The sequence below is a fragment of the Pistacia vera genome, unplaced genomic scaffold (assembly GCF_008641045.1).
Source record: "Pistacia vera cultivar Batoury unplaced genomic scaffold, PisVer_v2 Contig734, whole genome shotgun sequence".
NCBI lineage: Eukaryota > Viridiplantae > Streptophyta > Magnoliopsida > Sapindales > Anacardiaceae > Pistacia > Pistacia vera.
Window position 1 is genome coordinate 160,872 of NW_022196595.1, and position 25,850 is coordinate 186,721.

The window sequence follows — 25,850 nt, forward strand, 5'->3', positions numbered from 1 at the left end:
AGTGGGACTTAGTTATTTTCGAAGGGAGTTTGACTTTGTTTGGAGAAAGAAGAGAGAAATTAAAGATTGGACGCCTTTGGGTTCATCAATTAGGGAAGAATTTACTCTTTTTTCGTTATTCCATCATGTTGAATTTTTTTGTTTACAGCTTTTATTTTGATTTGCTTTAATTTTAGTATGAACTAACTCACTTTTGGGTGAGGGTTTTGATGTAATTGGGATTTTAATGTCTAATCAATAAATTGATGTTGCTTTTACATCTATTGCGTGGATTGTGTATTTGCTCTTGTTTTTATTGAAACTACCTGTTAAGCATGATGAGACTGAGAAGTGAATCATGTGTTAGCCTCTTAGGGTAAATGTCATTGATTGATTGAATGCTAGAGATAGGTTTGAGAATCCATGAAATCAATTTAGGATTCCATTTAGCTTAACGGACTTGGAACTATTAACCTTCAATTTGTTGGGTGCGGAAGCTTAATAGGGATAAGTAGAAAACATAACCCGAGAAGGTATGTTTTACATGTTAGGGTGTCCGATTTACAATCCTTGCATGTGCATGTAGAAGTAACAGAAATCGTAGATTAATTCATAAAATCCTAGTGAAGTCAAAACCCTAACCGCTTTGTTTTGACTGATATTTTTCTCTTGAATTGATTTTGCTTTCATTAGTTAGATTTTAAATTACGTAGTGGATTTTGTTTCAACTTGAGCTTGATTTTTTTCTCCCGCAAATCCAACATCTTTCAGTTTCTCCAATTTGATACAAAACTAGGAAAATCGGTGCTTAACACGCAATCCTCATGGGAACGATACTCTACTTATCACTTTATTACTTTTTGCGACTAGTGCACTTGCTCCACATTGCATGTTGTAAATTCAACGCATCAATGGTTTGTTTGTTGACTCCGTTGGTGTAGACAGGCAAGGCGATTTCGCCGATGGTGTACTTCTGTTTGGAACTAAACCCGACCAGTATGGTTAGTCGTCTACTGCTATTTGTTTCATCCAGTCCCATGGCCTTCACTACCTCAAAGAAGAGGATGTTTGTCGAGGATCCCTCGTTTGCGAATACTCTCTTGACCAGGATGTTGGCGATCTGGAGGGAGATGACTAGATTATCATGATGAGAGGCAGCAAGGGTGATTGGCTCGTCATCTTCAAACTAAATGACTTGGTCGGTATGCGCCTGAGGGATGGATGAATGGACTGGACTTCTAGGTGATGGTTAGCTCGGGCGTAGCGCTTGGCTAAGGAATAGCTTACCCCACTGATTTCTGACCCTCTAGAGATAATAGAGCAGAATCCCTTTGGTGTAGGTTCCTGTGGAGGAGGAGATGTTTCCTTCGAACTTTTCTGGTTGACTGTATTCTTCCCTTTATTCGTCAATAGGTCTTAGAGATGTCCCCTTTTCAGTAGTGTTGCGACTTCCAATCTTAAGGCGATGCAATCCGCGGTGTTATGACCATGGTCGCTGTGGAATTCATACTACTTGGTCATGTCTATCTTCGTGTCAAGATTAAGCTTGGCTGGCTATTTCATGGTAGGTCCCATTCCTTTCATGATTCCCACGACCTAGGCTAGTTTGAGATTGAGATTGTACTCTGGAACCTTGAATTGTCAATCCAGATGGTATGTTGTCGGCTCTGGTCAGCTAGCGGTCGTATGGTTTTTTATTCTACTTGGATTGTGGGGTGGGTTGATAATGGGGCTCAAACGATCTAGACTCTTACCTGTTTTCATTCTACCTTTGGTGACACTTATCATATCTAGCATGCCTCATCCGGTTCATCTCATCTTCCTCCCATCTGATTTGGATCACAGCTCTGGCTATAGCGTCTTCCATTGTGGTGTAGCCGAGCTTTGTCAGATCTTTGTATAGTTCTCCATATGGGAGGAGACCCTTTCTGAAAGCATCTACCACCATCTCTGGGTTGTAGGATAGGATGGAGATTTTTTCTTTGTTGAATCTGCTAATGTACTCTCTCAACGGCTCCCCCCTCTTTTGGTAGACTCTATATATATAGGTTGACCGATAACTTCTCGAGTTTCTTGCTGCTGGCAAATTTTTCAACAAAGGTGTCGATGAGTTAGGTGAATAAGCTGATTGAGTTGTTTGGAAGGTTAGTGTACCATTGTAGAGCTGGTCCAAAGAGGCTTGAGTTGGAGCTCTTACACATGCAGGCTTCCCTCAGTGTTGGATATCAAGGCGACAAACATCCACTATTTGTATGAGGCTATGTGGTCATCTGGGTCGGTTGTGCCATCATAAGGCTTCTTGTTGGGGATGGTGAATTTGTGAGGCATCTTGGCTAGTGCAATTGCATCCACAAAGGGTGAATCAGCATAGCAATGAGGTTGGCTCTTTTTGGTTGGGATTGGTACTCCAGGTATACGCCTCATCATTGCCTCTATGTCAGCCAATCTTTTGGCCAATATCTGCTCCATGGGCGAGGCGGATGCCACTAGGCTGGCTTAGTTGGTCATATGATTTGCACTCGGTAGGTTTCGTTGGGTTAAGTCACGCGGTGTAGCTTGACAAACCATTCCATCATGTGTCGCTTGGTAGCTTGGATCTCCATTCACTCCCTCTAGTTGGGTGGTTCCCATTGTGACTAATCGGGTGTTTCATCTTGCATGGATTGTTAGAGGGGTTATTTGGAAGTTGCTCAGTCCGTGGGGGTGGATAGACTCAAGCGAGGTGGTTTGAAGGTAAGGGAGCCTACTCGACCCGCGAGGATGAGTCAGACCGAGTGGGGTTTGGGTAGGAATGGTTGATTGAAGATGAGACGGGATGGCAAGGATGGGTGGCTCTTGTTGTGGTGGGCTTTCTGTTACTTGGATATCTTGATCACGTGCCTGAAGTAGGTCGACCGAAAGTGGCTCTACTGGCAGTCCCCGCTAAATATGATTCAAGGTTGAATCATCCACCAATGATGAATAGAGTTGTCACGACCTTGTATCTGAGATCGTTGGTCTGTGCTTTGGAGTTTGGAGAGGCTGCATGGACATAACTGATGCGCGAAAACGATTGGGTTGTACCTGACAAGGCTGAAGCTCAAGGTCATAAAATTGACTTACCTTCTCTTTCAGAGATTGGTTTTCGGCCCTGATGGAGGCTTTTTTCGGTCTGGATGGCAGTGTTCTCAGCTTCCAATGCTGCCACCTTGTCTGAGTGCTGTTGCATAAGGGTAGTCAGAGCTTCCAGTTTGGCCTCGAGGCCAGGATTGGTGTTATTAGAATTTTCAGCCATAACGAGTTTCTTTACGAAGCAGGGTTCAAGAGATGAATGATTGCCAGAGGCGCTATGGTGGGTGCCAAACTGTAGATGTAAAAAATCTACCTTTACGAAAATATGGACTAATCCCGTGAGTTTGAGGTCACTAGCAATCCGTTGTACCTATACACGCAAGAAAACAAGCGTGAAGCGAACGAAAAACACCAAGGTGGTGTTTGTTGAAGGCACTCCGACGCTCAAGTCAGCAAGGCTAAGTAAGGCTAATTTAGTGAGGGTCAAGGAAAGAGAAGGTTACAGAAGTCTAGTCAGAGACTATAACCACGGCTGTGATACGAAGTTCTCAAGAGTGGGAACTGTGGGGTCTAAAGGTGTAATGTATGTGTCCTTGTGAGAGGGTTGACCCCTGTTGAAGTAGCCATTGTAGGATCTTCGAATCCTGGTGGGACTGAGAGTCCTTGGAGTTGAGGTTTTGTAAAAAGGACAACCTTTGGCTCCCTTACCTCAGTAGGAAAGGGAGCCCCCGCAGGTCTAAGATACGGATCTTAGATGAATTAGGGTAATGATGAACCTCTTTGATAGAGTTCGGATAGTACCGGGATAGTAGACGACCCTGGGCTCCAAATAGATCCTAAGTCTAGAAGGTGGTATAGCATCCAAGGGCTTAGGCCTAGATAAACTGGCGGTAAGGCCTAAACGAATCAAACCTCTGTTGATTGGGTCCAAATGGTGAGCAACTGGGTAGGTGTACCGAACGAACTTGCTATGCAAACTCTGTTATAGGCCCAATCAGAATTGGGCCTTGGCTGCAAACTTTGTTGAAGGAGTCTTTGTCTTTGGGCCTATTCAGGCCAAGGACATTTTTTGGCCCTAACACTAGTTTATAAACATACTTTCTCTTATATGACTGATATAGCAAATCATAGGTAAAGACATTCATTGTATGAGAGAGGTGAGGAGATATTTCAATAATTTGAATCTGCTAGGCGTAGCTTATTAATTGAGTGAATCAAGATAAATTGTGCTTGTGCTTTCTCTTTATTGTTTACTTTATTTGTGTGTGATTGGTTTTTATATTGGTTTTTATTACTCTCTAGATTGTTTCAGTTGACCCATCAACATTTGGAACCATAGTTTGGAAACTAACAGGTGCACTCAACGACCCATCGATCCCAAAACTCCTTGTAACTCACTCAATCCATAACCCTAAAAGACCAGCATTAAAGCTCCATGACCAAAGACAAACAACCAAACAGCTCAACAACAACCTAGGGGTGCACGCTGGTGCTAAGTGCATGCTAGTTATGCCTTGTTGACATTGAATGTGTGGGGCTCGCCAGCGACGGATGTGTGGAGCTCGCCAGCGACGAATGCGTAAGGGTAGAGGTACCTAGTGGGGGTGTGCGAGATTATAAGGCAAGGTAGAATTAAGTCTAGGGTTTCTTATTTTCTTTTCTTGAACTTTTTGTATTCTTTAAAATCATTAATCATAATAATTAAAAAAGTTTAGGACCTTTACTCTTTTACTCTCCATTATGTTAAAGCTAACTAAACTATATTAACGGTAGGGTTTAGAGTTAAAATCATACCACTTGGGACTTTCCAAAATTGGATAGTTACTTTAAACAAAACAAAACAAAACAAAAAAAATGCTTTAAGCTTAGAGAATGAAAGTATAGGAAGCCTTGAAACATTAAGATAAGGAATAGTTTCTTCTACGAATGAAAGTCTAGATTTCTTCATTAATACATTATAATAAGGGTCAAGTCTTTACGTAAGATAGAAGTATCGTAACATATAATTTTCTACATAATAAAATAAAAATTCTCGCAGCAAGGACGAAGTTAAGAGCTTTTGTAGTGAGTTTGGCCGAACTACATCACAGTGACCCTTGACTTTATCGGGTTCATAAGTTTTGATAACGTAGTCAAGGCGTTAAGGGGTTGAAGTGTAAAATAAACATTGGAAAAATAAGGGGCAGCAGCCAAGTCAAAGTTTTTTTAATTTACCTGTGGAAATAGGACAATTTATAATAATTGCCCAAAAATTGATATATTTAATTTATTAAGTAAATTTTCAGAATTTTCCTTAGACCTGAGGTGGTGATGGCCCCAGCCATAATTTTCCTTGGACATGAGGTCCCCATGCAGAATATGTGTAACCAGTCTTAAATGGTTATACACAAAGACCTTAAGCTTCCTTGCTCATTTAAAGGATTCATAGAAATAAAATATTACTCACCCCAAACAATTATCACAAATTTAAAATTCTGAATGATATCTCACTATACAAGCGTTACACTACCATTCAATATATCATCATTTTATTTAAACGTCTATGTTACATAAGATTAGTATTATATATAAAAAAATGCATATTAATTTATATAAAAAAATTACGTATGACTTCTTATTTAAAGTTATAAACATAATAATTTAAAAATAGGACTGTGATACTTCTTGTTTAGAGTTATAAAAATGTGATTAAAAGCTCGCAGTTATTACCTTTCTCAAGAAAATATTCTTTATTTTGTTGCTTCATTCACTTTTTTTTTTTTCTCTTTGTTGCTTACCCCACACACACCACCAAATGGCATTTTCTGCAATCCCTTTCAAGCAACAGCAAAGTTTCCATGATATTTTTGACTTGGTTGGATAAGTATCACGTACAAACTAGTGTCGGCAACAGCAGCTGGTATTCTCCTACTAGTAATATTTGTAATATTTTTCTGCTGGAGGAGAAAGCTCATATTAAAATGTAAGTTTTTCACAATATATATGAGTTAATGTTTCATTTAAAACTGTTTAACGGTTGTCTATTTTGACTACAATGAATGAAGAAGTTAATTATTTGTTCGTTTCTATTTATCTTTTTTTTTTTCTCTGTTTATCTTGGTTGACAGGGACGGTGGACTCCACTAAACAACCCAAAGATAAAGTAAATACAGGAGTTGCAGGTGGAGATTTTCATAGCAATACTCCTGATCTGGTAGACTATACTCTGACTGATATTGAGGCAGCTACCAACGGATTTTCAATTAAAAAAAAAGCTTGGACAGGGTGGATATGGTCCTGTTTACAAGGTACAATTAATATCTTATTCGGATTTTTATCATATTAAGAACAAGTTTCAGGCTCTTAAATCTTTTATTCCTTAGTTTTAATGTATTTTTGTCGGGGCATAGTTTTAACTTAACTTTTAAGGAATAAAAAATGCTAGTGTCATAGTTTGTATTTTTCCAGAGTGTACTACCTAGGGGTGTTCAAAAGAATCGGTTGGAACCGGAACCGGCGGGTACCCTGAGTTTGGTTCCGATTCCTACCGAGAATCAGTCATCAATTGGTAGGTTCCAGTTCCAAATTTTTGGAACCGTTACTGTGCGATTCCGGTTCCGGTTCCAGTTCCTATAGTTAGGAACCGGAATCGGAACTAGAAACCAAGACTAATATAAAATAAAATTAAAGATTAGGAGGGTTAATAAAATTTTTTGTAGAAAAAGTAACATGAATACATTTATATTTATATTTCATAATATTTAAAGTAAGTTGGTTTGACTTTTGAGAATCTACCTTTACAAATTAATGGAGTTTGTAATTTTGAATTTATAATTTGTAATTTTATTTTTGTTAACAAGTGCCTGGTGGGGGGGTATTTGTAAGTTTTTAAGGGTTTTTTTGCCATTTTAAAAACTTTTGGGGGGTCATGTAATTATACAGGGTACCCAGAACTGGAACCGGAACCGTTGTTACAGGTTCTGGTTCTGGGTACCTAGGAACCGGAACCGAAGGTTCCAATTCTGGTTCCAAATTTCAAGGAACCGTTGGTTCCGGTTCCTTCAAAAAGTGCAAGGTACCCGGAACCGAACACCCCTAGTACTACCAAATGGACAAGACATAGCTGTAAAGAAACTTGCACAAACCTCCTCTCAAGGGTTTGAGGAATTCAAGAATGAGGTTACGTTTACTGCAAGGCTTCAACATGTAAATCTTGTTCGAGTTTTGGGTTTTTGCATTGATAAAGAAGAAAAGATAATTGTCTACGAATATATGCCGAACAAAAGCTTAGACTATTACCTTTTTGGTTAGAATTTTATTTCCAATTTTATGCTTTTGTTTTACCCATTTTGTTGCATTAAAAATTGATTGTTCATGTTTACATTTCTTATACAGACCTCGTTAGATTATATATTTTGGATTGGGAAAAACTTGTTCAAATAATTGAAAGGATTACTCAAGGCCTTGTATATCTCCAAGAATACTCAAGATTGATAATTATTCATTGAGATATAAAAGCTAGCAATGTCTTATTAGATGGGGATATGAAGGCAAACATATCAGATTTTGGCATGGCTAGAATATTTACAAAAGATGACCTTGAAGTAAACACAAACAGTATTGTTGGAACAATATAAGTATCAATAATGCTATGTTATTGTTTCAAAATAATGCTTGTTTTATATAATTATATTCTTTTGTAATAATCCAATGCAATGATTATGTTCCTCCTAAATATACTAGAAGAGGCATATACTCAACTATCCGATGTTTAGAGTTTTGGGGTTCTACTTCTATAAATCATAAGTGGCAAAAGAATTTCCCTTTATATGGTCCGGATGAAAATTTGACCCTTTTATACTATGTAAGTTAATTTCTTTATAAGCTATTAGTTCTAAGATCTATTGATGAAAATGTATCTCAGTCGTAGCACTAAAATAAAATATTTGATAATTTTCAGGCATATGAGCTATGGATTAATGGTAAAGCCATGGAATTTATGGATGAATCACTAGATGATACATCTTCCTCATGTAAATGAATGAGATGCTTGCATATAGCTCTCTTATGTGTCCAAGAAAACCCAATTGATAGACTGTGTAAGTTGGAAATTTTCACTATGCTCAAAACTGAAACCATAGATATGATGATTCCAAAGAAGCCTACTTTCTCAAAACGAAATGAACGAAATAAATCTACAGTGCAGCTGGAAGATCATTCAGCGAGCACTTCATCAATTAATGATGTAACAATTACAAATATGGCAGCCAGATGAATTGCTTAATGTAGCTATTGAGATTGCTAATGTGTATCCTGGAATTCTGGCAAGCTAGTCAGGTTTTATTTGTGCAGTTGTGTATTACTCAGTTCATCAATTAACTTGCAACCAAAAGTCAGTTGAAACATCATTGTTTCTCTAAACTTTCCAATAACATTAACCAAAAACCCCTGAAACAGAAATCACATTAGTTGGGAAAATGTGAAAATTTTCCAAATTCTATGTAGATCAAAGTTTGACATGTGAATGAAATCCATGTTGATTGATAATTAATATTCCAAACAGAAATCCATATTGGAGATTTCCCCTATGCTAAAAAATTTAATTGCAGATATAGATGAGCAAAGTAGATAAAAATTTAATGATTCAACTATTTCAGAAGTTGTTGCTAGATGAATATAGGTTTTGCAATAACAAACGCAGGAAATTTGGCAGGATTTCACTAGTAATTCTAGCTGAAACTTTTGTTTACCAATTGAATTTGAATTACCCTGCCGAGGCTTTAAATTTTGTAGAGAATTTTTGCATAATAATATATTATTGAATTTAGTAGAAGATTCATGTATGTAATAGGTTAAATTTGATAATCTAATTGACCATTGTTTTGGATGCACCGCAAATGGCTTGGCTGTGATATATATAAAGTGCGCTCCATGTGCTGTTGGACCCAAACAAGCTTACTTTCAAACTCATAATTATAAAGCAAGTCAACTTTCGATTCTTCAAACGTGCTTCTCTGGCTCAATTTTCGATCGTCTTTCTTTGGAAACGATTTAATTGGTTGTAAGTGACAGATATGTTTAACGTTGGAAGAAACTTTCCTTATTATTAATTTTGTTAGATTTTTTTTTTAATAAGTTTCACATTAATTACAATAATTAAGTTCTTTATTTCATACAATTTCCTTGTTAAAATGAAATGGCCCAACTCCTCACCCAATATAAGATATTCCTCCTCACAGTCAAGCCTATATATTGATTCATATTTGTTGATAGATAGAGGTAATTGTTGGTGAAGCACTCAGCTCAACTGTTCAGCATGGCTGTTTGACATGCTTGTTTATGGATGGAGGCTCCTCACCCGTTGTTGAAGCACTCACTCAACTGTTTGAGTATGCTTGTTGATGGATGGAGGTAGTCAATTGGAGTGATCTCTGATAGCATAATAGAATTTGAGGTATGTCTAACTCATCACCCAACAAGGTTTTATTGAATGTAAGAATTACCCCTTCTTATAAATCAGTAGGCTTGAGCATGTCTAGTCGGTGTAGAACTCCAATTGTAACCCCTTAAAAAAAAAAAAAAAAAATCTTAATACAAGGAAATCAAATAAACTAAAGTGTTTTTTAAATAAACCTAAAGAATCTTAAGAAATACGGGTATGATTATCTTAATTGCTAAATTATCGGGCATTCCCATGAGACAATGTGGACCGTTAGTTGATTGTTGTTATTTGATAGAGAAAGGCTTGACTGTTGTTATGCATGTGATCTATAAAGTTTAAAGACATAAACATAATAATATTCTATATCAAATAACTAACTGATTGTACTTGAAAGAATGAAAATGTGCCGTATCAAACTTTAAATAACAAGCTTAACCCACTAAGCTGAGTCAGACAACTAAAAACTGGTTTATCTCCTCAAACTTGACGACCAAATAGCCTGCTTTTCATTATTTCTATCTGATCAACTGTAGAAATAATCTATACTCTAACACTCAAAATCATCCACTCAATTTCACACACAACACACACAAACGAAGAATGTAAAGAAATCAAGAATAAAGACACACGAATTTTTACCGTGATTCGCTTATCTTATATAGGATAAACTACATCCACGTTGAGCTCAAGAAACTCAGGAGCTCGTTGCACTAAAGATTAATACAACTTGATACAAACAGATTCTACACCCAAACCCACTCTTAAACAGCGTATCTCTCTCTCACAGCAAACTGAATCTTTCGTATGAGAACTCTAAAACAGATCCTCAAGACTCAAGGGAAACGCAACCCTTGCAAGTGATTACAACCAACCACACAAAGATTACAGCCAAGAAAGAAACGATACAAAGCAGAGTTCTTTATACATAATACACAAAACTGAAAAATAAAACCTAGCAGCAAAAACTGACACAGTGTGATGTTTTGGGTAAAGTTGAACAAAAACCTAAAACAGAGAAGAAAACGAGAGAAAGAGAAAAGAGAGCTGAATATACTTCTTTTACTGATACTGTTTCAGTTAATACAAAATGAGCTACTGTACACTTTTTATAGTGTTTACATGAATGCAATGATGCTCTAACTAATACTGTTACATTTTAACTGAAAGTTAAATAGAATAGTAACTAACATTATTTAACAACTAACAATATTCCAAATGACATTTTTACCCTTTTACTAACATCTTCCCTCAAACTAAACTTGGGAAGATCAATGTTGCTTCTTTACTAACATCTTCCCTTAAACTGGGCCTGAGAATCTTGAATCAGTTCTGCCCAAAAGTTCAGCTTAAGTAGTCAAATTTATACAGGCAGCTGAGAGCACAGAAAGCAACTTACAGGCAGCTAAGAGCACAGACAACAACTTACAAGCAACTGAGAGCACAGAAACAACTTACAGGCAGCTGAGAGCTTTCAACTTCAACTACATAAACTGAACTCTACAACTTCAACTTCAACTACATAAACTTCAGTCAGAAACTTCAGTCTACAACTTCAACTTCAACTACATAAACTTCAGTCTACACCTTCAACTTCAACTACATAATCTTCAGTCAGAAACTTCAGTCTGCAACTTCAACTTCAGCTACATAAACTTCAGTCAATGATGCCATTTGACAATAGCATCTCAACCATACAAATTCAACTTCAGCCATACAACTTTGATTGACAACAGATCAGAAACTCATCAGATCACAACCACCAGAAACTTACCAGAAACTTCATAAAAACAACTTCAACCATACAACTTCAAACTCAACCATACAACTTCAGATTGTAGTCAGTGATGCCATTTGACAATACCATCTCAACCATACAACTTCAAATTGAACCATACAACTTCAGATTGTCACCAGATCAGAGACTCATCAGATCACAACCATCAGGAACTCAGAGAAACAACTCCAACCATACAACTTCAAATTCAACCATACAACCTCAGATTGTCACCAGATCAGAGACTCATCAAATCACAATCATCATAAACTCAGAAAAACAACTTCAATCATACAAATTCAGATTGAAAACAGATCAGAAGCACATCAGATCACAACCACCAGAAACTTCATAAAAAAATACAGACAGAAAAACATATAGGCAATTTAGTGTCAGATTACTGAAAACAGATATCCAACCTTCTCAGAATGACATACAGACAATTCAGTCAGATTATTTTTAGTACTTCTCAATGTGTTCAGAGTTACTGCAGTCATAAACATCAACAACAGTCAGCTTCTGTAGTAGTAATTTTATCTGCCATTTTATCAATGTTGGCAGATTTAGTATCTGTATTGCTAGAATAACCAACCATTGTCAGTTTGTCCCGAAGAACCTCAAACTTGGTAGTTGATAATGCTTTGGTGAAAATGTCAGCTTTTTGGTAGTCAGTGGGTACATATTGAACTTTGATATGATTGGCTGCAACTTGCTCTCGAACATAGTGAGCATCCAATTCTATATGTTTAGTTCTTGCATGAAAAACTGGATTAGAGGCTAAAGATCCAGCACTCTGATTATCACACCAAATGATGGGTGTAATGTGAAGAACCAGTCCCATTTCAGAAAAAAAAGACTTCTAAACCAAGCTATTTCTGTGGCTCCTTGTGCAAGAGCACGATATTCAGCTTCTGTGGAGGATAGAGCTACAACTCTTTGTTTCCTTGAGCTCCACTGAAGCAGATTTGGATCAAGAAATAAATAGCAACCACTTGTAGATCTCCTATCTTGGACACAACCTGCCCAGTCAGCATCGGTAAAGCAGTCTAGGTGAAATCTATCAATTTTTTGAAATATAACACCAAAATCCATAGTTCCTTTGATGTATCTAAGGAGTCGCTTGCAGGCCTGCCAGTGAAGCTGAGTAGGGGCCTTAAGAAACTAACTTAGCTTATTTACTGAATAAGCAATGTCAGGCCTAGATAATGTCAAATATTGTAGAGCCCCAATTGTACTTCTAAACAAACCTGGTTTGTCAAAACATTCACTGTCTTCAAGAGTAAGTTTGTTGCCTGCTGCCATAGGAGTTGAACACTGATTACAGTCCAGCATTCCTGTTTTGACTAAGAGGTCTCGAGCATATTTAGCTTGACTCATGTGAATACTGGAGGCTATTCTATGTACTTCAAAACCTAGAAAGTAATTAAGAGACCCTAGAGTTTTCAATGCAAACTCAACTTTCAGTTTTTGAACCATGGTTTCAACCAACTCAAGATCACTTCCTGTTATTAGTATGTCATCCACATAAACAACAGCATACAATGTCTGACCATTCAGTCTATAAACAAACAGACTTGAGTCAGCTATGGAAGACACAAATCCCCATTTAAGGAATGCAGTTTTCAGTTTTTCAAACCAGGCTCTAGGGGCCTGTTTTAACCCATATAAAGCCTTAACTAGCTTACAAACATGCAGAGGTTTTTGAGTATCAACAAATCCTGTAGGTTGGGTCATGCAGACTATCTCACTTAACTCACCATTGAAAAAGACATTATTAATGTCCAACTGCTGAATATCCTAATCATATGTGATAGCAAGGCTCAACACAACACGAATGGTAGCTGATTTAATAACCAGACTGAAGGTTTCAAGATAATCAACTCCAAGGGTTTGTTGGAAACCTTTAGCAACTAACCTTGCCTTATACCGTTGAATGGAACTATCTGAATTCTGTTTAACCTGAAAAACCCACTTACAGCCTACTATATTCATGTTAGGTTCAGCAGGGACAAGTTCCCAAGTATTGTTGGATTGTAAGGCATCAAACTCACTTTGCATGGCAGCTTTCCAGGAAGGATGATTGAGAGCTTCATAGACACTAGTAGGTTCAGTTGAATCAGGAGAAGAAGAGGAGACTGTGGAGGAAGCTAACATGGAACTATGAATTTTGGTCTTAGACCTAGTTAGCATAGGGTGAATGTTGCAAGAATGGGAGTTAAAAGGAAGTTCTACTGTAAGATTTATACCTTTCAATGTATCATCTAAGTGAGATGGATGAGAGGGCTGTGAGGACTGAGGGTCAAAAGGCGGATCAACTGTCAAATGAATATTTTTAGGAGAGGTATCTAAGGAAGGTGAGCTGTTTGGAGACTGATCAGATTGTGAGGTAGACTTTGTAGGGCTTGGATCAGAAATAGAAAGCTGAGTATTTATAGGTGGACTGTGATTCTGATCAGAACAAGGTAAGGAGTGAGTAGACTGTGTAACAGTAGGAGAGGACAGAGGAGGTACAAACTTGGTGTTTCCTGATAAAGGGCAGGAGATGGACACTGTTGAATGTTGCTGATCACATGTAGGCAAGGCAATGGGAATAAGAAAAGAATTAGAAAAAGTAGAAAAAGGACCTGGTGGTGATGACAGAGAAGGACTATTTGGTGATAAAGAAGAGACATTGTGATCAAAAGGAAATATAGACTCATCAAATTTAGCACTAGAACAGATATAAATCTTTCCATTTGAATCCATACACTTGTATCCCTTGTGATGCATACTAAAACCAATAAAGGTGCATTGAGTTGTATGAAATGCAAATTTATGAGAGTTATAGGGTCGAATGAATGGGTAGACTGCACAACCAAACACTTTCATGACAGAATAATCTGGAGTTTGTCTAAACAGAACCTGAAAAGGGCAAGAATTGGATAGGACAGGGGTAGGTAGCCTGTTTGTGAGATAAGTTGCTGTTTGAAAACATGCCACCAGTACTTTAAAGGTTGAGCTAATAGGTTAACCCTTGCTCAACTATTTGCCTATGTTTTCGCTCAACCCTTCCATTTGTTGATGTATATGGACAAGGATGCCTGACAACAATACCATGAGTGGCAAAATAAGATGTTAGACTTCTAAACTCTCCCCCCCAATCTGTTTGGACCTCTTTAGGGGCTTATTAAACTGTCTCTCTACAAGTTTATGAAACTGCTGAAAAATCAGATTTGTTTCAGATTTAGTTTTTAAGGGAAATATCCAGGTGAACCTGTTTGTAATCATCTAAAAACTGGAATAAATATTAAAAACCTTCAGGAGATGAGATGGGTGCTGGTCCCCAAAGGTCTGAATGGACTAATTCTAAAGGCTGAGAAGCTCTAGAAGCTGATCTAGGAATGTAACTGATTTAGTTTTCCAATTGACAGCGGTGTAGAATTCTAAAGAGCCTTGAACGTGATTATTAGGGTTTAAAGAATTTATGACTTATTAAGGACAGTAGCATTAGGGTGCCCTAATCGTTTATGCCACAACATGCAACTTGTTTTTTCTACTGGAAATGATTGAAAAATGTTATCTTTATTAGTAATAGCAGCATCATTACAGCAATACAAGATTGGACTGACTGGATATACTGAACCAGATTAACAGAGATTAAACTAACAACATTATTTTTAATAGAAACAGAACTTCATTAAAAAGCTATATCAGTAGTAACAATGTTTTGACACGACTGTGAGTTTACATGTAAGGAAGATGCTTAAGATGCAATGGGCTTGAAGTTTGGCAATGTGTTGAAAGCTGAAGTGGAAGAAATAGGCTGACCGGAAGACAAATTTGAGTTTGAAGAGGATGTACTGGTTGACGTTTGAAGTTGGTATAGGCCAGCTTTAAGCTTTCCTTGAAGAAGAATAGCTTTGGAGTGCTTGTCCTTTACCACACAGTGATCAGCAAAGAATTCAACAATGACATTATTATATTTTGTGAATTTTGAAATACTTAAGTTTTTGGTAATAGAAGGCACACATAACACATTTTTCAAATGAAGAATCTATATGGATATGAAAACGAAGTAAAACCAGTGTGAGAGATAGGAAGAAGCTCACCATTTCCAACCTGAAACTGCTCATTGCCAGTGTAGTTGAGTTCAGTGTGAGTTGAGAAATATCAAAGGTTACATGGTCTGTTGCTCCAGAATCCATGACCATGAGACATCTTGAACTGTGGCTGGAGTGGCAGTGTATGTGCAACTGGATTAGGACCAGGAGAGGTATGTGTTTGAGACAAAGTGCTTGATTATGAGGATTATTCATAGGTGGTTGAGACTGCACTGGAACTGACTGAGGATTGTTTGGAAACCCAAGGGAATGCCTTCGAACTGTTGGTGAAGTCAAGTTGGGAATGCATAGGTTGATGTAACTGGAGGAGTCATAAGGACTTTTTGAAGTGTAGAATGAGGGCTGAAAGATTTCTGTGATCTGATATAGTGCTGAGAAAACTGATTTCTGCCTAACATTATTAGCTCCAGTGAAATTAGCATCAAACCGGTGATAGCAGTTTAATGCTAAGTGACCATTTTTTCCACAAACCGACATACCAACCTGTTTCTTCCAAATCCCCTCCTCTACCTTGGCCACCCCTAAATTGTGGAGAGTAGGATGGGTTGAAAGTGAATGGGTTGACAAGGTGATTATGGTTAGGAATGAGTGTATAGGGATGTATGGATGAGGTGTGAACCCATGATGAAAGGTTGGACTAGAATTTTGAGACTGTCCAAAACCAGATCCAAATCCAGATTGCTCAGAACTGAACTTAGAGTGTAGATCATTCTGAAGTTTCTTATCTGTTTCATTTGTAGAGATATTGCAAGATGTACTAACCCCCCACTAAACTTAGTGTTGATGATAGAATTCAAGCCAGATTTGCTTTTTCTAACCTAAGTTCATATTTCTGGAGGATGATTTGTGCTTCCTGAATTGTTAAAATATCTAAACGGGACTCAATCTGGTGGTTATATTCACTATAGCAGGATCATATTCAGAGGTTAATCCTTCAAGTATTATTCAAAAGTTCCTCACATCACAATAATTCCACTACCAGACAACACCTCAGCAAATCCTTTCATTTTGACAAATACTCATGCATATTTAGATTGTCTTTCTTAGTATTTTGCAGCAAATTCTTAATATGCAGAGTTTTGGTTCTAGACTCGTAAGAAACCTCTTTTCTAGGGTTATCCACATATCAGCAGAAAACTACACTTTGAGACTACATTGAACATGGATTCAGAAATTGAGCTAAGAAGCCAGCTTACAAGTAATTGTCGGTTTTCTTCCACTGATTGTACTCTGGATTGGTTCTTTTTCTCACAGTCCCTTCCGAGTTTTCAGCTTGAATCTTGACAAATGGAGCTGGGCATGATATTAATCCAGTAAGATGTTCTTCTAAATCGTGAGATCAACTGCGAATAGAATCTGTGACTTCCAAAATCTGTAGTTATCCCTAGTCAGTTTAGGAGAAATTATAGGAAGAGCTGAATAGACCATTGACGATGAATTCATGCAATCGACTGAACCAGTGGGTACTTTGTGAGCTGAATTAACTGAATTGGAAGAGAAGTGTGTTAGATCAACCATTTTTTACGCTAGTCAATGGCTCTGATACCTGTGATGTTTTGGGTAAGTTGAACAAAAACCTAAAACAGAGAAGAAAACGAGAGAAAGAGAAAAGAGAGCTGAATATACTTCTTTTACTGTACTGTTTCAGTTAATACAAAATGAGCTACTGTACACTTTTTATAGTGTTTACATGAATGCAACGATGCTCTACTAATACTGTTACATTTTAACTGAAAGTTAAACAGAATAGTAACTAACATTATTTAACAACTAACAGATTCCAAATGCATTTTTACCCTTTTACTAACACGCAGCCAGCAAGAGTAATGCGTTTTTTCATTCTGTTTTGAGTAGAATGGATCCTGGCCGTCAGATGTTATGTCCTTCAATGGTCTGATTTCTTTGAGATGACAAGAGTAAACGGCAGCGTCTCACTAAAGGTACAACGGCAGCGTTTTGGGTGCTTCACTCTAACATCAACATAATTATAGTCCAAATAATAATCATTAATATAAATATCCCTCTTATCACCACCATGATCTTCTTCGTCTCCATCAGCAATTGGTTCAGCATGTGTACGAAATTCTCTTGTCCTCCAATAACAACACCATCAACTTCTGGTATAACTTTAATAAACCAGACAAAATTTTCATATAAATTAATTAAATGATGTCTTTACACTTTTAATCATGCAGGCCAAATTAGTTAATATATCATAGTTATTTTGCCTTGAATCGATCAGTTTTATATCGTTGAGATTCTTAGGAGTTGAATTTATTCTATATCGCCAAGTTATTGGGTAATATATACATATCTACATATAAAGTCACACAGAAATGCTTCCAGGTTCAAACAATTTTCATTATCAATGGCAAAAAGAATTATCTTTATGGTTTTCTCTTCAAAATTGCACTTGGCAAAATCACAAACTTGGGGTTAAAGCCGGTTACTGGTACTCAGACACCAGTTTCCCATAAATTCTGCTCTCTTTATTCACCTTCTTTGTGCTTTTTCTGATGTTAATTCCACTCCTACAAACTCTCTATATCATATTCTGCCACCAAGTTCTGAGACAATGTGAAATAAATGAACCCATCAGCACTACACTTCTGTCCATTGGGGGGCAGCGCACCTCATCAACATTTTCCATGATGGTGATAATAATGCATCTTTTAGGAAACCTTTCATTGATTCTTCAATAAAATCAGCCTGGCTTCATGGATTCCGGGCCTGGACCTTTCTTGGTTTTCCGCAAACATCACCTCTGATGTGTCTAACTTGGAGCTTCTCTTAAAGTGGCAGCTGCTATGAGTTAGAGGCAGGAAAATCTGCCAGGCACAGCTTATATTGACTGCAGCTGTTGATTTTCGACCGGATCAGATTCACGAAGCTCCCCTGTCGAAGCAATAGAACGGTAAACAACTAAATTATTAATTAGTAATGGTAAGGCAGGCGCCAGCAACAGAACCAGCCATTACAGAGGCTGGAGACAAGAATACCTTTTAGTGATTAATTACGGTGTTATTTATATTGAATTCTGTGAAAAAACAAACTATACAAATTCAACTACAACATCAATGAACTTGTGAACGACTAAATTATTATTGTAATGGTAAGGCAGGCGGCCATAGTTTAAGGCATTTTCTTTGAAGAAATGAATCTGGATAGGATTTTCATGATAAGGAATATCAAAGTAGTTATACACTTCTTCTCAAATAAACATTATTATTGACTATTAAGTAAAAGATAAGCAGTGGATTAAGATCACATCCGTCTCAAGACTGATAATATATATAGTCTAAAAAATTTGTAGTCGTTGGTGCGCCAAAAAAACTCAATGATTGTTAGAACTTACTGCCTTTTCTCAGCAGAAGTTACTGTCGTTAAGACAGAAGTATTTGATCCAGAAGTTGCTAGTCCTGGGGCGAAAACTTTGGTGTTGCCTAATTAATTTACATGACGAAGATGTATTATCTAGTGATTCATCCATAAATTCCATGGCTTCACCGTTAATCCACAGCTCATATGCCTGAAAATTATCAAATAATTTACTGGCGTCTAACTGATAAGGCTGCAAATTTTTTGATAGGAGTGTAAGGAGCATCGTATTAAAGCAAGGATGGAGCAATATGCTTGTATCGTGACCCTTCTAGGCCGTGTTGGAAGGCTAGAAGAGGCATATAACATGATTGAGCTGATGCCTTTCGAGCCAAACGCTGGTTTTTGGGGAGTTTTGCTTAGTTCTTTTAGAGTTCACGGCAGTGTGAGTATAGGTGAGGCTGCTGCTAAATATCTCTTTGAACTGGAACCTACAAATTCTGGGAACTACATCCTTCTGTCCATTATATATGCTTCCAAAGGCATGTGGACTGAGGTTGATGCAGTGACAGATATGATGAAAGCTATGGGTTTGAGGAAGAGCCCCGACTGTAGTTGGATTGAGGTCAAAAACAAAGTGCACATGCTTCTTGCTGGAGATGAGTCACCGGAGGCATTGAAGGCAAAAGTAGCAGAGGCCATGGAGGCCAGTTGGTGCTTTCATGTAGGCTTATGACGTTTGAACTCGGCTATGTTCTGTTTTTGTTATGTTGGATTCGTAGTTTGCTAGAACTTGACACACTGCAATGTTGACTGTTTTGCAGTATTTTAATCTCTTGGTAAATATCTCAAGCCCCTGGTCTGTATTGGTATGTGTGCCATATGTTTTTGGCCCAAATATTGGAGAAGTTGAATAAATTTAACACCATATATCCTATGTTCTGAACTCAGTTTTTTAATATGATCAAAGCAAATGCAAAAGTATTCTCATTTGAGGAACTAAATCTGTTAATTCACTCGGTTAACTTCAAACTTCTTTCCATTCTGGCCTCTGTTTATGGTAACAGTTGGTCGTAATATTTATTTATTAATTAAATAATATTATTGCAGGAACATCATTGAACAAAACATCACATATAAAGATGTGTGGCCCATTCACTGAAGCTGATCCTATCTGAAGCAGGGCCAAGTCAGCACAAATAAAAAAGTAAATAATGTCATATACTGAGGGAAGAAAAAGGAAGCATTAAAAAAAAAAAAAAAATAAAATAAAATAAAATAAAATAAAAAATAAAGGTTTATTTTATACGTCCCTAAGGGATAATCAAATCTATAGCACCAGACTCCAGGTATGTCCAGTTACAGGACTTTTGTTGTTGCACTCCTTTTAGAGAGTAGTTTGTTCGCTTCATGTTTCTAGGCATGTCCAGTAGCAGTTGGTTTATAGAAGCTTAACTCCACAACTCCACACCCCACCCCCCCACCCCCAAAAAAAAAAAAAAAAAATCTAAATGTTACAGTGATTTTAGATAACTATTAAAAACATCCATGTTCAAAGGGATTATTGATGTTTTTAGAGAGTTATTTATTATTTTAGAGTGCTTTAATATAACTTTTTAAGGGGTTTTTGATAAATTAAGAAATATATCAAATACTTTTTGAAATCGTTGAATGCGTAAGACTTGCCTATTGCTCTGGGGAAATAATACTAAACACCAAATAATAATAATAATAATAACGGAAGTACGTAACCAAAAGGAAAATTTCTGAGTTAACACTTATTCAAAGTCTATTTATGAAAAGGAAAAAAAAAAAAAACTGTGTGATTGTAACTTGTTCTGTGAGAACATATTTTAAGGAGGTCAAGCCGTCGTAATTGATGGTGTCAAGTTTTTGTACCCACCCCAGGCTTAATGAAATGACAAAGTGATACCCTTAGTTTGAAAACCCATTAATGTTCCACCCTGTGTTCTTATCTGCCCATTGAATTTAGCTTTTGGCCGTTGAAATGTCCCTTTTACCTTTATTAATAATGATCAAAATAATATATTTTTAAACAATATTCCATATTCATCTTGATTCTAAATTAATAAGTAAACACCAAATTAATAATAATACATCTTCACTTAATAAAAAATTCAGCAAAATTAAACTGAATCTTCAGCAAAATTTTGCAGATCTACAAAGCCCAAACCAATTCTAGGCCAACGGTGGAAGATGTTAATTTCTTCTCTTTATTTATTTATTTAATTTTAACATTTGAAATTGAAAAACGGTTGGAACCATTGATGGCCTTGGTCTTCTTTCTTTTTATTGTTGGCAGATAAAGGTCTTGGTCTTCTTCTTCAGCAAAAACTTGATGTCGTGGTCCATACGCGTCAAATTAGAATTGACAGCATAGAATTAATGAAGTAAATGCAGTTTGCAAATAAATAAAACCACCCAATTTCCGGCTATAATGTTGGGGCCTTAAATAAAAAGAGAAGATTAGTTTAGTTACCTTGCCACTGCCATTGAATGCTTTGGTCAAGTAAACGATCTTAATGTTCTACTGAATATTGGAACCCTGCTGAAGTTGAACCCTAAGGAATTAAGGATGATATATAAGTTGCAGACAGATAAAGAGATTCTTTCCCTGGTGTAGGGATTAACAAGTTCATATTTAATGGAATGAGCTTTCCCTCCATTGAAGCTCTGCTTTTAAACATTTTCCCAAGTAATGTGCTTTCTGTTTCACTGACTTTTGGTAATGTTATTTGACAATTTAGAGGAAATATGATCTTTCAAGTGATTTTATTAAACGTACGTTGCTTGAACATTAATTGATAAACGGGGTAATACAAAACTACACCAAATAAAACCCACAATGCAGCTAAGGAATTGAACCTATCTAGCTTAGCAGAAGTCCAGGATACACACATTACCAATCTCAAAAGGTACATAATAAATTTTATCTGGGTACCAGATCTGAAATTGTTACATCATTAATTGAGAGAGTGCACCCTGAATAATCTTCCAACTGCATTATAGATTTATCTTGTTCATTTTGTTTCAAGAAAGCAGGCTTCTTTGGAATCATGATGTCTGTTTTTTCATTTTTCAGTATTGTTAAAACTTCCAACATAGACGGCCGATCAACTTTATTTTTCTGAACACATAACAGAGCGATTTGCAAGCATCTCATTAATTTATAGGACGAATATGTATCGTCCAGTGATTCATCCATAAACTCCATGCCTTTACCATCATTCCACAACTCATATGCCTGAAATTAACCAAATTATTTGGAATTATTTAACTTTTTCTAATGCTAATATCTTGATCCACATATCCTTCAAATGAATTATTAAAGAAACTTACATAGTGAGGAAGACTCAGCCTTTCGTTCGGACCATATAGAAGGGAAATCCTTTTGCCACTGATGATTTGCAGAAGTAGAATCCCAAAACTATAAACATCGGATTTAGTTGAGTAACCACTGTATTGGATTATTACAAACTGTGAGTAGCTGACTTAGGATATAAAAAACAAGCAAATTTTTGACAATTATATAGCATTAATAGTAAAACACTTACTGTGTTCCAGCAACACGATTTGTGTTTACTTCAAGATCATCTTTCACAAATATTCTAGGCATTCCAAAATCTGATATTTTGGGTTTCATTTCTCCATCTAACAAGACATTGTTAACTTTTAAATATAGATGAACAAGAGTCAATCTCGAGTATTCTTGGAGATATAAAAGCCCTTGAATAACTCCTTCAATGATGTATACACGCTTTTTCCAATCCAAAACTAATTGTCTAATGGGGTCTGCACCAAATTTCATCATAACTTAATCATCAATAATGTATCAGTGGCTATAGGTTAGTACAAAAGAAAAAAAAAAATTGCAAGTTAGTGTACAAAAACTAAAAATAAAATCCTGACCGAACAGGTAAGAGTCTAAGCTTTTGTTTTGCACGTATTCGTAGATGATTATCTGTTCTTCTCCATCAATACAAAACCCCAAAACTCGAACAAGATTTACATGTTGGAGTTTGGCAGTGAGCATAACCTCATTCTTGAATTCCTCAAATCCTTGAGTGAATGTTTTTGAAAGTTTCTTTACTGCTATTACCTGTCCATCCGGAAGTATTCCCTAGCAAAAAACACTCTAGTTGGTTGATAACTGTCAATAGATAAAAGCTAAAATATATTAACTTGAAGACTAAAATAAGTTAAGCACCACAAAATTGTTCTCAAATTAATGATGAAGAGCGTAACCAGAGGTACCTTGTAAACAGAGCCATATCCACCCTCTCCAAGCTTATTTTCAATTGAAAACCCATTGGTTGCTGCCTCTATATCACCCAATGTATATTCCATCAGATTAGGAACATTGCTATTAAAATCTCCAGCCGATGCTGCTTTGTTTGCCTTGTCATTGGATTCTGTAGTGGAGTGCACCGTCCCTGTCAACCAAGAGAAAAAATAAATAAATAAACTGCTAATTTGATCAGTTTCAATTGAAACAGTACTCTATAAATTATTAGAAACTTACATCTTAATTTGAAATTTCTCCTCCAGCAGTAAAATATTACAAATATTCCGAAGAGAAGAGAAACAGCAGCTGCTGTAGACAAAAGGATTACTAAAACAGGGCTCTTATTATTTTGTCCACTTTTATGATCCTCCTGAACTGAAGAATCATTTATTGCCACTCCAGCTGGAAAAAGGAATCAATATGTTAATTACTACAGCCGGGAGAAAGTATTGATTGCATAGAGTACTTTGTTTAACTAATTACCTGCAGTTTTAGAAAGCACCCAATTATAATCATAGGAGACTTGCCACACAGAGTAGCCAAGTAGCTTTTTCTTCTTGGCATAAGAAATCTTAGCTCTAACAGCCTCAACGTCATCAAATCCAATCCAAATTGATCCCTTTGTCCAGTAATTCACCACATAGGTTGAGTTGTACCCGACAGGAACATCAGGACCATAGTCCTCAATGTAATTCTTGATTTCTTTATATGATGCGGTTCCACCACCACCACCATTAGTATTAAGGGCAAATTGTTTTGCTGGTGCACCAATTCCATTCACCATAGGATTCTGGAGCATCCATGCAGAGCCATAGAAAGGCAAAATCAAAACCAATTTATTAGCTGATAATCCTTTACCGATCCACTCTCTTACACCGTGATCCATATTAAGGATATTCCCTTGGCTATATAGAGCTGCATGAGCACCAGTAAGGTTTTCTGAGGGAGGATAGGAGCTACCATAGGGAAGAACATGAACCCAATTCAAATGTTGCATCATCTCTATAGGGTAACTTGCTGAAGACAGCGAGGGTGAATATGTAACCCTAGCTGTCAAGATCAGTTGCGAGTGGTTAAAGTTTGTTGCCTCTAAACTAATAGCAGCTTTCCACTCTTGAAAGAGAACTCCCATACCGAACATATCAGATGTTGTGTCTGGATGTGGCCAAGCAAAGTCTAGGCCTTGAAAACCGTAAAATCGGGCTATTTTTATTGAGGAATGGATGAATGATTTTCGGTAAGAAGAATTGCTTACCATTGAAGAATAGGTTGAATAATTTACATCGCTGCCCCCAACAGATAGTAGTGTAGTGACTGATGGATTCTTTTGTTTCACAATATTTGTGAAGGAGGAGAAGCGTTCTTCATCAGCTGGTGATACCGAAACTTCGTAGGAGGTATAATTAACACCAGCATAAGCACAAATAAGGTGAGTGAAAAGAGCAGAACTTATGTTCGAAATGGGGAACGCATATCGTGCATTATAGTAATAACCAGCCCTGATCCAATTAGTTTGCCCTATTGCAGGGCACAATTTTAGAGAGAGGAAAATAAAGAAAACAAAAACCATGATAATCTTGGACCTCATTTGCAATGCTTGTTATCTATTAGTTCTTCTGTTATATATATATGACTTTAAATAATGTGGCAATTACTAATTTTTTTTATAAGCTATTTCTAGTAATTAAATTCTTTAAATGATAAAATGGAAAGTCATGTTCTTTATGTAGACCAGATCATTTAAGACTAGTTACTATAAATTCTACATGGGGAATTATTAGGAAATTTTTGTCCCCATATAAAGACTTTGACTTGGTTAATGGATGATGGGTCGTAGTTGATGTAATTATATCATATTTGTCCCCCATAACGTCTTGACTATGTTATAAAAACTTGTGAACCTAATAAAGTCAGATCAAGTGTTTATGATCAATGTTTTAATAACCAACTCAGGGTGTAACCTGGCCAAAGGGCTAGGTCCCGGGTCAAGCGGTTAAACCTGTTCGACCCATTGATGACATCATAATGATGTCAGCATGAGGTAAAAAAACCTAATATATAAAAATTTCAAAAATATGCAATGTTGTAAAATCTTGTGCCGATGTTTCTCATTTTCTTCTTTTTGTAAATAAATTTACATGAAACATTAAATTACAGGATCTTTGAATTTCATGAATTTTACATGTTATAAAATCAATAAAAAACTATTAATTAAAAAAAATATACCTTGAGTCATAATACTCGTTGATAATGATTTCTGTGATTAGGAATATTGGTTTTTCTCTCATTTCCTCTCTTCAATTTTCTAGAATTTGTTTTGCTAAAAGTGATGGAGAAAGTACATTCTGGCTTTCTTTATTAGGCAGAGAGAGGACCAAGTTTTTAGGAAATAAACTTCCCTCAAATACACGCTTCATCACTGTCTGTAACTTTTAAATAGATAATTAGATAATCTTCAATTTATTATTAAACCGTAATAATATTATTTATATTTTAATGGGTCACATATAATTTAATGACATATACCAATGGGCCACAATTAATTTTATCTTACATTCTCGGCCCATGTGACAGAATAAATCTTCATGGTTTAATAAATAAAACATAATGCGCATAACATATAACTGTAATACCTCAAATATTGGTCAGAACATAATGTCATTATTAAGTATAGAATAATATGAGTCATGGTCCACTATAATGTCTCTAGTAGAGGCCAAACCCTGTCAAATCATTTGAAGTAATTTATTTATATACAAATAATAATATGAACAGGATATCCATAAATATCATAAACAATACGTAATTAAGCTCCAAATGTCAATTACATCATAATCTTATAAAGTATTAAAATTTCTTAATAATGCCCATCCTATCGACATGTCCAATAAATATCTTAGG

General features: G+C 36.5%; 1 protein-coding gene across 1 annotated transcript; it reads right to left on the reverse strand.

Annotated features, from left to right (window-relative positions):
- Window positions 1-21,479: 21,479 nt before the first annotated feature.
- Window positions 21,480-24,533, reverse strand: LOC116115244 (cysteine-rich receptor-like protein kinase 10). The gene is made up of 7 exons (XM_031401403.1): window positions 23,433-24,533; window positions 23,187-23,351; window positions 22,919-23,097; window positions 22,574-22,784; window positions 22,219-22,456; window positions 22,004-22,121; window positions 21,480-21,908 (listed from the first exon to the last, which is right to left on the reverse strand). Exons 1-7 carry the CDS (start codon window positions 24,517-24,519, stop codon window positions 21,594-21,596), a joined length of 2,313 nt encoding a protein of 770 aa, XP_031257263.1. The 5' UTR covers window positions 24,520-24,533; the 3' UTR covers window positions 21,480-21,593.
- Between the last annotated feature and the right edge of the window lie 1,317 nt (window positions 24,534-25,850).

Coding starts and splice junctions, on each gene's coding strand:
- LOC116115244 (XM_031401403.1), bottom strand. CDS start 24,519: ATGGTTTTTGTTTTCTTTATTTTCCTCTCTCTAAAATTGTGCCCTGCA. Junction 22,785..22,918: donor GATATGGCTCTGTTTACAAG/GTACCTCTGGTT, acceptor GTTTTTTGCTAG/GGAATACTTCCGGATGGACA. Junction 22,122..22,218: donor AATCGTGTTGCTGGAACACA/GTAAGTGTTTTA, acceptor AATCCAATACAG/TGGTTACTCAACTAAATCCG.